The 14,577-nt window shown below is 40.1% G+C and overlaps 1 protein-coding gene across 2 annotated transcripts in view; it reads right to left on the reverse strand.

Annotated features, from left to right (window-relative positions):
- Positions 1-12,493: 12,493 nt before the first annotated feature.
- The window catches only part of LOC125413186 (OX-2 membrane glycoprotein-like), a 47,848-nt gene continuing 45,764 nt past the window's right edge, over positions 12,494-14,577 (reverse strand). For both annotated transcript variants that reach the window (XM_087900421.1, XM_087900427.1), the window contains exon 5: positions 12,494-14,157. In XM_087900421.1, the coding sequence (XP_087756547.1) occupies positions 14,037-14,157 (121 nt within the window). In that variant the 3' untranslated portion in view covers positions 12,494-14,036. The remainder of the gene's footprint in view (positions 14,158-14,577) is intronic.

Here is a 14,577-nt window from a genome sequence, read left to right on the forward strand (position 1 = left end):
GAAGCTTTACAATTCTTCTGCCTAGTAACAGGAACAGGGACCATGGTGATTTCTGTTGGTGTGAGAAAACACCGTGACCAAGAGCTGCGCACAAGGGAAAGGTTTATTTGATGTATTGCTGGGGTCAGGAGGGAGTCCCTAAGTGACCAGGAGGCTTGGAAGCAGGAGGCTTGAGAGGTCACATGGACAACCACAAGAACAAAGGAGAGCTACCTGGTCAGCAAGCAAGAAGCCTAAGAAATCTCAAAGCCTGCTCCCGGGTCATCTCCATCAGGGCTACATTTCAAAAATATTCCATTGCATTCCTCCAAACAATGCCACTAACTGGGGACCAACTGTTTAAATACCAGGCTTATGGGAGTCTTTTCTAAACACCAAACTGAGGACCATTTAGTGAGCTTTCTTATCCATGCTAGACCCATCTTCCCAGGGAATGGTGCTGCTCCCCAGTAGGGTGGACCCTCTTACATCAATTAACAATCAAGATAGTACCACACAGACAAGCCCATAGGCCAAAGTGATCTAGTCAGTTCCTCAACTGTGCCCTCCCCAGACGACTTAGGCTATATCAAGCTGGCAACTCAATGTAGCAAGGACATAATTTTGTAGCAAAGTTGAAAAGTATGCAACACAGTATTGTTAATATTGTCAACTGCTGTAGGTATTGTAGTGTTACTCAACTTGCAAAGCGAAGTACATCATCTTTAGTCATAAATACCCCCTGGTTTCCACCTCTAGGCTCTAGTTAACATCTTCCTGTAACCATTTTAAGGTAATAGTTCCTCCTAAGCTATGTGACACAGCTCTGTCGAACATCTTCCCATCAACCTTGTTATGTAATAGTTCCTTCTAAACAGTAGAACACAGCATAGTATGTGATTAAGAGTGGGTAAGTAATGTAAACATTAGTATTCTGGGAAGGCCTTAATATGAAAAAAGAGTATAAGAGAAAATTGTAGAAGACTTTTAAAATTTGTATAAATTACATTTCTCATTGCTGTGACATAGTGTATTGTTGCAGAATATTATTTTCCAAAATATGTTACATTTGTTTTAATGATGCAAAGATGTATTGCATTCTCCCATGTTGTATTTGTTTAACTCTGTGAAGCTGTGTTACTTTGCCTGTCTAAAACACCTGATGGTCTAGTTAGGAGCTGAATGGCCAATAGTGAGGCAGGAGAAAGGATAGTCAGGGCTGGCAGACAGAGAGAATAGGAGAAATCTGGGAGAAGCAGCAAAAGAGAACAAGGAGAGGAGGACATCAGAAGCTAGCCGCCCAGTTATACAGCAAGCCATGGGGAAAGAAGCAAAGAAAGGTATAGAGAAATAGAGAAAGATGAAAGTCCAGAGGCAAAGCATAGAATACTTTAAGAAAAGCTGGCAAGAAAGAAGCCAAGCTAAGGCCAGGTGTTTGTAAGTAAGAACAGGTCTCTGTGATTTATTTGGGAGCTGGGTGGCAGATCCCCCCAAAAAAGCAAAGAGCAGAAAGAATAAGCAACAGTACATGATAAGAGCATCTTAAGGAAGGAAGGTGTTATTTGAACTCAAGATTCTCGGGAACAGCACATCATGGTGAAGAATGCATGGGAGCAGAAACACAGGTCTGTGGTCACATGGCCTCTACAGACAGGAGGCAAACAGTTGTTTGCTCAGCTCACTTTCCCCTTTTTAATCAATTAGGGGTCCAGTCCATGGAATAGTTTCACCGCATTCAGGGTGGTTCTTCCTACCTCAAGGAATCTAATGTAGAAACTAACTAATAACTATCAGAGAAGATTAACTAATTTGGTTTCAAGATCTTCATCTGTAACTAGGTCTCAGCTATCTGGAACATAGGCAACACCCAGGAGTTGAGCAATTAATCCATGTTTCACTCATAAAAACAGCCATCAGAGAAAACAACAGATTCATATATGCTGTGGGAGCTCCTTCCGCTCCTTCAGCCAATAGCCTTTAAGATACCAGCCCACATGGGTGTGGTCTCTTTTGCTTTAAAAAGCAGTGGTAACCCTGCTCCCCCCCCCCTCTCTCTGTCTGTCTCTCTCTCTCTGTCTCTGTCTCTCTCTCTCTCTCTCTCTCTCTCTCTCTTGCTTCTAGCTCCACTTCCGGCTTCAAGACTCTGTTCCTGTTCATGCAGAGGGTTGTTGTCTAGGACAGTGATCTGTAAGTTTTCCCCTTAAATAAATAACCCTTTTATTAATCATAATTCCAAACTAATGTGGAATTGTTTTGTGACTTACGTCTACACACATATTAAAATTTTTTCTTCCATTCCTTCCTTAGCCCAATGATGTAGTGAATGGAAACAGGAATTCAATCGTTTTAAAGTTTAGGCTCTCTCTTCTGATCAGGTGCTCAGTCTTGTCACTGAGATTGACATCGTTTGTTTTTTCTCTTTGGTATCTTCTTTGTGTAGCAGGGGCAAATCTACTGCCCATTTTCATCATCTCTGTGCAACAGGAGGAGGGCTCCCAAACACCAGGACCAGTCACGCTTTCCTCTCAAGCTTCCTAGATGACAGGCTAACTCAGAACAAAGAAACTATTAGCACAGGGCACTATAGGATCCCACAGAATAAAATACAAATGTACTTCTATAACAGATACTCTAAAGTACCTGTATCAATCTTAGATGAAGCGTACTTGATCATGGTGGGTGATCTTTTCAATGTTTTTTTAGATTCAGTTTGAGAGTATGTTATTGAGTATTTTTGCATCAATGTTCACAAAGCACACTGGTCTGTAATTATCTTTCTTTGTTGTGACTTTGTGTGGTTTGGGTATAAGGGTGACTTGGCCTCATAAAATTAATTTGGCAATGTTCCTTCTGTTTCTATTTTGTGAAATAATTTTAGGAGTATCTGTATTAGCTCTTCTTTGACAGTCTGGTAGAGTTATGTGCTAAACCCATCTGGCCCTGTGCTGTTTATTTTGTTGGAAGACTTTTTATGACTGCTTCTAAACATTGTGGGTTATAGGTCTATTTAAATTGTTTATCTGATCTTGATTTAACTTTAGTAAGTGGTGTCTACCAAAAAAATTGTCCATTGTTTTACATTTTCCAATTTTGTGGAATATAGGCTTTTGAAGTATGACTTAATAATTGTCTGGATTTGCTTTGGATTTCTATGTTTTTATGTCTCCCTTTTCATATCTGATTTTGTTAATTAGGATATTTTCTCTGGGTCTTTTAGTTAGTTTGAATAAGGATTTGCCTATCTTGCTGATTTTTTTTTTCGAAGAAGCAACTCATTGTTTCCTTATTTTTCCTACTGTTCCCTTTGTTCCTATTTTATTAATTTCAGCTCTGAGGTTGATTATTTCCTGCCTCTTGGCTGTGTTTGCTTCTTTTTGTTCTAGAACTTTTAGGGACACTATTAAGTTGCTAGTATGAGATCTCACTAACTTCTTTATGTAGACACTTAGTGCTATGAACTTTCCTCTTAGCACCGTTTTCATTGTGTCCCATAAGTGTGAATAATCTGTGCATTCATTTTCAATGAATTCTAGAAACTCTTTAATTTCTTATCTCTTCTGTGGAGCAGTGGTCATTCCGTAGAAGGCTGTCAGCATCCATGAGTCTGTAAGCTTTCTGTGGTTTCTGTTGTTGTGTTCAATTTTCTTGTATCTGTTGAGACATAGTTTGTGAACAAATATGTGATCAATTTTTGGAGAAAGGTCTCTGAGGTACTGAGAAGCAGGTATATTCTTTTTGTGCTTGGGATATCTTGTTGATATCTGTTAGGTCCATTTGATTCATAATGTCTGTTAATTTCATTATTTCTCTGTTTAGTTTTCATTTGGATGTCCTGTCCATTGGTGAGTGTAGGGTGCTGAAGTTTCCCACTATTAATATGTGGAATTCTAAGTGTGATTTAAACTTTAGGAATGTTTCTTTTACAAATGTGGGTGCCCTTACTTTTGGGGCATAGATGTTGAATTGAAACATCATCTTGGTGGATTTTTCCTTTGATGAGTATGAAGTGTCCTTCCCCATCACTTTTGATTAATTTTGGTTGGAAATCTCTTTTGTTAGATATTAGAATGGCTATACCAGTTTATTTCTAGTGTCCATTTGCTTGAAAACTCTTTTTCCAACTCTTTATTCTGGGATAATGTCTATCTTTGATGATGAGGTGTGTGGTTCTTGTATGCAGCAGAAGAATGGATCCTGTTTTCACAACCATTCTGTTAGCCTGTGTCTGCTTTGGTGAAATTGAACCCATTGATATTGAGAGATATTAGTAACCAATTATTGTTAGTTTCTGTTATTTTGGTGATGGTGGCAATAGAAAATGTGTGTGTATGTATGAGTGAGTGCATGCACATATGTGGGTTCTTCCCTTCTTTTGGTTTTGCTGGTGTGAGATTATTTATTTCCTGTGTTTCTGTTGGGTAGAGTTAGCCTCCTTGGGATGGAGTTTTACCTTTTGTACCTTCTGTAGTTCTGAATATGTGGATAAATAGTGCTTAAAATTGACTTTTATATAGAGTATTTTGGTTTTTCAATCTATGGTGATTGAAAGTTTTGCTGGAAACAGTAGTCTAGGCTGACATCTGTGGTCTCTTAGAGTCTGTAAGACATCTGTCCATGTCCGTCTGGGTTTGAGAAGTCAGGTATAATTTTAGTAGGTCTACCTTTCTATGTTACTTGGCCTTATTCCCTTGCAGCTTTCTTTGTTCTGTATATTTGGGGTTTTGATTAGGATGGGGATGATTTGCTTTTTCAGTCCAATCTATTTGGTGTTTTGTAATCTTCTTGTACCTTTTTAGAACCTTCATCTGGCGATGGATGGAGATAGAGACAGAGACTCACATTGGAGCACTGGACTTAGCTCCCAAGGTCCAAATGAGGAGCAGAAGGAGGGAGAATATGAGCAAGGAAGTCAGGACCACGAGGGGTGTGTTCACTCACTGAGACAGTGGGACTGATCTAATGGGAACTCACCAAGGCTAGCTCGACTGGGAATGATGGAGCATGTGATCAAACTGGACCCTCTGAATGTGGCTGGCAATAAAGGCTGACTGAGAAGCCAAGGATAATGGCACTGGGTTTTGATTCTACTGCATGGACTGACTTTGTGGGAGCCTGGTTTGTTTAGATGCTCACCTTTATAAACCTGGATGGAAGGGGGAGGACCTTGGACTTCCCACAGGGGCAGGGAACCCTGACTGCTCTTAGGACTACAAAGGAAGGAGGAGGTGAGGAGAGGGAGGAAAAAGGGAGGTTGGGAGGAGGTGGAAATTTTTAATAAATAAATAAATTTAAAAAAAGAATTTTTTATGATTTTGTTAAAAATATTCTGGATTTTTGAGCTGGGATTCTTTTCCTTCTTCTATTCCTATTATTCTTAGCTTTTGTCTTTTCATAATGCCCTAGATTTCCTGAATGTTTTATGTCAGGAATTTTTTAGACTTAACATTTTCATTGACTGCTAAATCAATTTCTTCCATTGTGTCTTCTAAAGCTGAGACATATATACATACATACATACATACATACATACATATGGATAAAGGAAATTAATAAAACTGTTCAAGACCTCAAAATGGAAATCAAAGCAATAAAGAAAACACAGACTGAGGAAATTCTGATGACAGAAAATCTAGTTAAGTGAACAGGAACTACAGTTGCAAGCATGACCAACAGAATACAAGAGATGTAAAAGACTGTCTCAGCTTCTTTAAGGGATGTATTCAGTTCTTCCCATTGTTTGTTTGTTTTCCTGGATTTCTTTATGGGATTTATTCATTTCCTCTTTAAGAACCTCTATCATAAAGTTAGTTTTAAGGTTGTTTTCTTGTGTTCCAGCTGTGTTGGAATATTCAGAGGTTGTTGCAGTAGGATAGCTGGGCTCTGGTGGTGTCATAGTGCTCTGTCTATTGTTGATTGTATTTTTCCTTTGACATCTAGACATCTGGACTTGGGGTAATTATAGGTTTAGGTGCTGATTTCTGCATGTATCTTTGTTGGATGGATACTTTTCTCCTTGTTTTCTCTTTCCTTGCAGGTCTGAGTGACCTGTGTTTCTGATGACCCGTGAGTCCTTCGGTCTACTAGGGTATCTCCACCAAGGTTTTAGGTACCAGTATTGCCTGTGGGGTTGTGGGGTTCTGGGAGCTGATGTGGCTCCTAGGATTTTGGATACTGGCATGACTTCTGGGGCTCTGGGAACCAGTGTATGGAGCAGTGGGCTTCTGCTGGAATTGTGGACTGGAATACGGAGATGCAGGGAGTGCTGTTGGGTAAGGTGAGCGGCCTCTGAGGACGGCAGGTCTTACCTTGGGCTCCAGATACCAGCATAGCCTCCAGTAGAATTGTAGGCTTCTTCCAGGATTGTGGGCCTGGATATGGAAGTGAGGTAAAGGGTGCTGTTGGGAAAACTGTGTGGGCTCTGAGGTAGCATTGAATGCATAGCACAGGTGGGTTTTAGCTGGATCTCTAGGTACCCAACATGGCCTTTGGTAGAGCAGTAGGCTTTTGAACTATGTCTGGAATTTTTATGTGGGTTCTGGGAGTAGAACGCAAGTCCTCGTATTTGCCAGATAGGCACTTTGCTTACAATGTTATTTCCTCAGCCATAAATTGCATTTCTATGGCAATTATTTTAAAAATCAGAATAATAAGACATTTCTTACTCACAATAAGATTCTTAACAGCTAGCAACTATCAAATGTCATACTTAAATATTATGTTTAAATTCAGAGAGATCCCACATTAGTATTCTTTGTGGGAGATGACCATGTGCATAGAGCACTATCAGAATCAGCCAAAAGACCTTGTATCTTGTCTTAGTTAGGGTTTCTATTGCTGTGATGAAATGCCATAACCAAAAGTAAGTTGGGGAAGAAAACGTTTATTTGGCTTTTACTTCCATATCACCATTAATCATCAAAGGACAGGAGCTCAGGCAGGATCAGAACTGGAGGCAGCAGCATGTGCACAGGCCATGGCTTGTTATTACTTACTGGCTTGCTCTTTACAGTTTGCTCAGCCTGCTTTGTTATTGAACCCAAGACCAACTTCCCAGGGGTGGCCCCACCCACATGAATTACAAATAAAGAAAATAACCTACAGGTCTGCTTATACTCCAATCTTATTGAAGCATTTTCTCAAATTAGGCTTCTGCAGTGACTCTATCTTGTGTCAAGTTGACATAAAACTAACCAGTACAAATGACCCTTTGTCAACTATACCTGTAAATACAGCACTATTACACCATTGCTGCGGGAGAATTGTCTGTATTCTGTCAATCATGTTTTAAATAAACACTGATTGGCCAGGCAGGAAGTATAGGTGGGTCAACCAGACAGGAAGTAGAGGCGGGGTGATGAGAACAGGAGTATTCTAGGAAGCAGAAAGCTCCCTCCACAGTTCTGACCAGATCACCAAAGAAGCAAGATGTGAGCTGCTCCGTTGAGAAAGGTATTGAGCAATGTGGCTAACATAGATAAGAACAATGGGTTGATATACGTTATAAGAGATAGCAAGAAGCCTGAGCTAATGGGTCAATCAGTTTATAATCCTATGGAAACCTCTCTGTGATTTTCTCTGGGACTAAATGACTGGGGGACCGGATGGGACAGAAATCCCAACAATCTGGCCCTCATGTTACACACCATAATCTTCCTTTCTTATTCACCCCCAAGATCTCACATTAAAAACATAAATCACTTTAAGTCCCACAGTCTTTACAAATTCAAACACTTTAAAATTCAGTCTCTTTAAGAAAATCCAAAGTCTCTTAAAACCTAAAGTTTCTTCAAATGCCATTTCTCAATTGTATTATGTTATTGTAAAATAATAAAAAAAAGAAATACTTTCTTATTTCAAGAGGGATGAAGCAGGGCAGAGTCACAATACAAAGCAAAACCAAACTTCAATAGTATAAGTAACTCAACTTCTCAAAATTGTAGAAAAAGTCTACAATTTTCTCACAATCTTTAGCTCCTCAAGGCCTTGCTTCACTTCTCCAGCTCTGTCTTCTACAACACACACAGCTTGTCTTCTGGCCTCCCATGGTCTCCACCCCTCTGCTGCTGCTGTTCTTGGAGGTCTTCTCATGGTTCTTGTACCTCCAAAATTCTGGGTTCTTCTGCTGAAATTGGGCTCTACTTTCATCAACAGCCATTTCTAGGCTCTCTTTGTAGTGACAAGTCTCAACTTATCTTCATGACTCCTTAAATTCTCTGCCATTAAAGTCCTCTCTTGGCCTCTCATAGTGCCAAGAATCAGCTGTTCTCCTTAGTCTCTTCATTCATTTAAAACCAGTATCACCTGAGTGACCCTTACACAATTAAGTTCAGCTGCTAGTAACACGTTCAACCTTTGACACCTCTGGAACACAACATCTGTGTGGGAAGTCTCATAAAAATCTTCCCAGAAAGATTTCTCCTCAATTATGAAAGTCTCTCTCTCTCTCTCTCCTCTCTCTCTCTCTCTCTCTCTCTCCTCTTCATTTGGACCTTGGGAGCTCAGTTCAGTGCTCCAATGTGGGTCTCTGCCTCTGTTTTCATCAGTTGCTGGATAAAGATTCTATGATGATATTTAAGACATTCATCAGTCTGACTACTGGGCAAGTCAAGATCAGGCCCCCTCTCCTCTACTGTTGGGGTCATTCTTGTGGATTCCTGGGAATTTCTCTAGAGCTAGGTTTCTGCTAATCCTATAATGGCTCCCTCAATCAAGATATCTCTTTCACCATTAATTTCTCAGCTCCAGTAAACTAGCATCAATTACCCCAGCAAAGCAAAGGTTTTACTGTAGTAGGTATCTTGTTAATCACAGATGATTCTTCAGCCCCAGCTAACTAGAAATACAGAATCTCAATGCAAAATAACAAATATTCCTAATAAAGTCTTTAAAATTAACTCTAAAACTTCACAAGCCATGCCTCCATCTTTTGCATTGCCCTCAACATCCTCTGTTCTCTTACCGAACAATTCACCAAACATTGAATGAACATGTAGCTGCTTTTCTTACACAATGTTTTAAAATTTTTCCACAATCCTCCCCAAAACTACATGGTCAGGTCTGTCAGAAAAATATCCTACAATGCTGGTATCAACTTGCTTTAGAGTTTATGTTTCTTTAGTGAAACATCATGACCTAAACCAAGTTGGGGAAGAAAGTGTTGATTTGGCTTATACTTTGATTATTGTTCATCATCAAAGGAAGTCAGGCAGCAACTCAAACAAAGCACGAACCTGGAGGTAGAAGCAGATGCAGAGGTGGTACTGATTACTGGCTTGCTATTTATGGAAATCTCAACTGTAGGGCCCACAGGTCTACACTCCTCTCGGGGTTCATCTTGAGGACAGCTTCTGGCCAGACACATTGTTGCAGATTTTTGCTAAACATCCTGTTTGTTCCTGGGCTCCCTCTGCCCCTGGTTGTTAGCTATAGGGCCATTGTTTACTTCATCTTGGGCTTGGTAATTTTCCACCTGCCTGGGGGGATTTCTGTTGTGCAGCTGCTAGGTATATAAGGTTTTTCCTAAACTTGAATAAAGACATTCGGCATTATCTCCTCACAGATGATCCACGTCTCTTGTGTGTTTTTTTAATCTCCAGGCCCTTGCCTGGCTCTCGAATGAGACAGGGGTGCAAACTGTACCATAGAGAGTAATGCTGAGAGCATTACACTCAGCCTGCTTTCTTATAGAACCCAGGGCCACCACCCACAATGAACTAGGCTGTCTTCCATCAATCACTAATGAAGAAAAGAACCTACAGGCCTGCCTAGAGCCCGATCTTATTGAAGCACTTTCTCAGTTGAGGTTTCCTCCTCTCCAGTGACACTAGTTTGTGTCAAGTAGATATAAACCTTGCCAACATTCCAAACACAATGATGCTTACACTACCAAGGAATTTTCCTTTATTTCTGACAGCCACCAAGATTTCAAGTACAAATGAGGATTTCATTCATGATTGTGAACAAATAAAAAGAACCAAGGTGTTAGATCAGCAAAAATTAATTACAAAATTCATATACAGAGAACAATGTGAGTTTTCCTAAAAAGGAGGGACTTGATAAACATATAACAAAGATGAGGTGAGACAAATAACACTAAAAGGTCATCGGCCTTCCCAAAGCTTGTCACAGTGAAAAACACCACCAAATATTGTTGTGATCCAGCTGCCCTCACTCCCCATGACTGTCAGGGGAACTTCCTTGTGGTCTGTAATTGACAAAGATGTTTGTGTTCTTTCTGGCCAGTGGGTCTCCACAGAAGGAGTAGAGGTATAAAAGGTTATTGGGCAAAATAAAGGTTACTGTTCATCCACCTGAAAAGAAGCTTCCGTACCTCAATCCCAGCACCCCCCGCCAGTCTTGGCTATCCAGGCTGCCCTGGTTGCAGCAAGTGGCGGTCCCACCGAGATCTGGAAAGTGGGGATACGTGAACGGGGTCACTCCAGCCGCTGGTTAAATCGAGGAGCGTATTGGGGAAAGCAAAGTGTTTTTATTTTTCATCCTCAGAGATAACTCTGAGGGACATCCTCCAAAAAATAAGCAAGTATAAAGAGACAGGAAGGTGAATTGAAAGGCCTCAAAAAGTAACTGAAACTCTTAAAGCAACAAGGTACATAAGTAACAAGGAAGACAGCCAAGAATTTTGTACAGGATAGAGTTTATTTTTATTTATTTATTTATTTATTTATTTATTATTAAAAATTTCCTCTTCCTCCCCTTCTCCCACTTCCCTTCCCTCCCCTCCCCCCACTCCTCATCCCCCTCCTTCTCCAGGCCAAAGAGCAGTTAGGGTTCCCTACCCTATGGGAAGTCCAAGGTCCTCCCCTTTTCCCCCAGGTCCAGGAAGGTGAGCATCCAAACAGACAAGGCACCCACAAAACCCGTCCATGCAGTAGAATCAAAGCCCAGTGTCATTGTCCTTGGCTTCTCCGGAAGAGAGTTTAAATGTTCCAGACTGGGAACAAGCCAAGTCAGATTAAAAGGGGTATATGTGTCTTCATCTTCAGAGATGCTCTGAGGGATGCCCTCTGGAAGATTGGCCAGTAGGGAAGCAATAAAGAGGAGGCAGGAGGGTGAATTGAGGACCACAAAAGATAGAATGTGTAGAGATATATGTTATTGTGTTGATTGTGTTGTCTTTTGTGTTCTGGACTGGAGAAAGACATTAGATCTGGGAACTACTAAGAAAGGTATTTTGACTTTAAAATACAGGCCTAAGGAATTGATGATTTGGAAAAAAGGTTCTGCTTTTGTCTCCAAAGAGGATGAGAACCTGTGGATTCATTGCAAATTTATGTGATTTGAATCACCGAGATCCCCTAAAATGTTGCTGTAAAATACCCCCAAGAATGCAGCACCTCCGCTCAGCAGGAAGTAGCCAGACAGGTTGATGGTGCCCAAATTCCCTAATAGATTGTTAAAGTGGGGCCCCCTCAATGGTTCCAGAGCTAGAGCAGCGAGCCTGCTTCCCTGAGTTCTGCTCCACTCCATGCAGCAGTTTGGATCCAGAGTGACTATGGCTGGGGCCAGAAGGCAGCTGGAGCAGAGCTTTGCCACCACAGCTACTGCTGCCAGACCTGCTCTCTCACAGATTGTGCAGATGGCTGAGACTGTCAACCAGCAGGCTCAAAGAGTCAGCAATGCTTTGGACGGACATCAAAATCTTATTGGACATATTCAATTGGGCATATTGACCTTAAACCAACAAGTAGCTCTGCTTCAGGAGCAAGTGGACTATCTTTGGACTTTTCAACAGTTTATCATGTTATTGTGTTACTCATGGCACTGTACTGCATGCTTCTGCTACTGTTATGGAACTCAACTGTCATATGAGAGGGGTTTGGAATACTGCTTTTGTTAATTTTACCACCCAGTTAGTGCATGCTAGATGGTTGCAATGCTGATCTGGGTCCTTGGCACTGTCAGTCCTGGGAATACTTGGTTTAGGTCTATGCGTCTGGGTAGCCATGGATGGGCAATACTTTGGGGGCAGGATGCTACCTAAGACAGGGAATATTAGAGGGCTATTCCCCACAACAGGCAAGGTATTATAAAATAAAACGAGGGGAGTTGTTGTGATCCAGCTGCCCTCACGCTCCATGACTGTCAGAGGAACTTCCTTGTGGTCTGTAATTGACAAAGATGTTTGTGTTCTTTCTGGCCGGTGGGTCTCCACAGAAGGAGTAGAGGTATGAAAGGTTGCTGGGCAAAATAAAGGTTGCTGTTCTTCCACCTGAAAAGAAGCCTCCGTGTCTCAATCCCGGCAGCCCCTACCAGTCTTGGCTATCCAGGCTGCACTGGCAGCAGTAAAATATCAGTCAGAGAAGTCAAAGAAGATACACACACTGAAAAGATACTCTGTTTTCATAGACTGGGGGAGTCAAATAGTCAAAAGTCTACAGAACTCAATGTGATCCAAAGAGTCCATACAACTTTTATGACATTCTCCATATCACTAGTAAAAGAACCTTAAAGAAACTGGACCTCCTGACTTCAACATATACCATGAAACTGGAGGTAGTCAAAACAGTGTGGTATTTATTTGCAAAACACAGACACATAGATAAACAGAACAGAATAAAGACTTCAATAAACCCATACATGTACAGAAATCAATTTTCAATAAAAATGCAAAGAACATACAAACATATTGGGAAAAGACAATAAATAAATAGTGTTAGGGAAATTGGATAACTCACATGCAAGGGGTTGAAAGTAGAGTAATCTCTCACACAAGTTGTAAAAATCAAATACAACTGGAAGGAAGGCTCAAATATAGAATTTGAACATCTCTATTATATATAAGTTTATATGTTATACATTTATATTGCAATATACGAATATCACATATATTCATATCACATATATGCTTATGCATAATATAGGTTTTAAAATATAAATACAAAATTCTATAAATATAGGATGATAAAACCACTAGAACAGATCTTAGGAAAAATATTCAGGAAAGTAGAAGTAGTAAGGACTAAAGACATTTCAGACAAGGTTCCAAAACCTCAGGCAACAAAACCCAAATAAACAACTGAATTACATGATAGTAAAACACGTCTGGTCAACAAGGAAAACAGTCATCAGTAGCAAGAAAGGAACTATCTTCTGAAAAGCAGAAACTATTTCCAAACTCCACTTCTGAAAATAATTTGATATTTGAAAACATACAAGGAACTTAGGAACTCAAAAAAAAAAAAAAACTACTTGGTTTTCTGGACAATAAACCTAAATAGACGTATCTCAGAAAAGACATACAAAATGGCTAGTGGGCACATGAAAAAATATTTAACATCACTAATCATCAGGGAAATGCCAATCAAGCCACCAGAAGTTAACAGCTTACTCCACAAGAGTAAGCTGCTATTAAATAAAATAGCTCCTATTAAAAGCACCAAAGAAAAGTGGTGTGTGCATATGGAGAAGGCAACCCCTGCATAGTGGAGGAGAAGTGCAAATTAGAATGGCCATTTTGGAAAACAGCATGAAAACTTCTTAAAAAGTTGAAAACAAAGGTGCTAGATGATAAAGCTATACTATTTCAGGATATACATTCAAAGGGAAAAGAAATCAATGTTGAAAAGGTTGCAGAGATGTCTGGACACTATTTATAACAGACGAGAGAGGAAGCAACTGCCTGTGTGGAAATGATGAATGGAGTGAGAAGTGTGATGCACACACCCGTGTGAACAGTATTTGGCCGTAAAAGGAAATTCTGTCATTTACAGCAACATGGACAGAACTTGGGGTTCATCCATGTTTAAGTAAAAAAAAAAAAATCCAGACAGAAAGACAGGTATGACATGATCAAATATATATGGTGCTCCATAAATATCTATAATTATTATGTATCAGTTAAACCTAATCTTAATGTCAAAATGTAAAGGCGTTAACAAAAGCAAAACCTCACTTGAATTCGCTGCTTTCAGAATAAAAATGAAGCAACTATTTTTCTCCAAAATGATAATTGCTGCTAGGCACCGCATGACCAAATTTGTAAGATTACTTCTTAAATTTAAGGAATACAGTGACAGAAAGTAATCACATACGACAAATTATACCTTTGTCTGACAAGGTTGACTCATTAAATTTTCAGTCTCTGTTGATGGCCGTGTGGTCACCACTGTTGATAACTGGTCATGCATCTGTGTTGATTGTTCCTGTGTGTTCTCTGACCTGGAGACACCATGACACTGTTAGAGAAATAAACCAAACACTGACCTAACACTCCCCCTTCTGGCAGCACATTGTCAGTGAAGCATACCAATTAGACTTTGAGAGCAATACTTTATAATCTGTCTCCATGGAGATCATATACTCTATATTCCAAAACTTATCATCTGCTGCACAAATCCCATATCCATACATGTAGATAATTAACATACTCCCTCAAGTATAAAATAGGCATTTAAAAATGACGACATTTAAAACAGAATTCTTAATCCTCCCTCCAAAGCTTGCTCTCCCTCCATTCTTGTATATATTTGTAAAAGTTCTCTTTACTGCTAAAACACTTACTTTGGGTAAGATAATTCTTTCCCTTCACTCGTTCTCCATTACTGTCTCTTAAGAAGCCTTCCCATCCTGAGTAGAACC

This window comes from Myodes glareolus, chromosome 2 (assembly GCF_982192425.1).
Source record: "Myodes glareolus chromosome 2, mMyoGla1.1, whole genome shotgun sequence".
Taxonomy (NCBI): Eukaryota; Metazoa; Chordata; class Mammalia; order Rodentia; family Cricetidae; genus Myodes; species Myodes glareolus.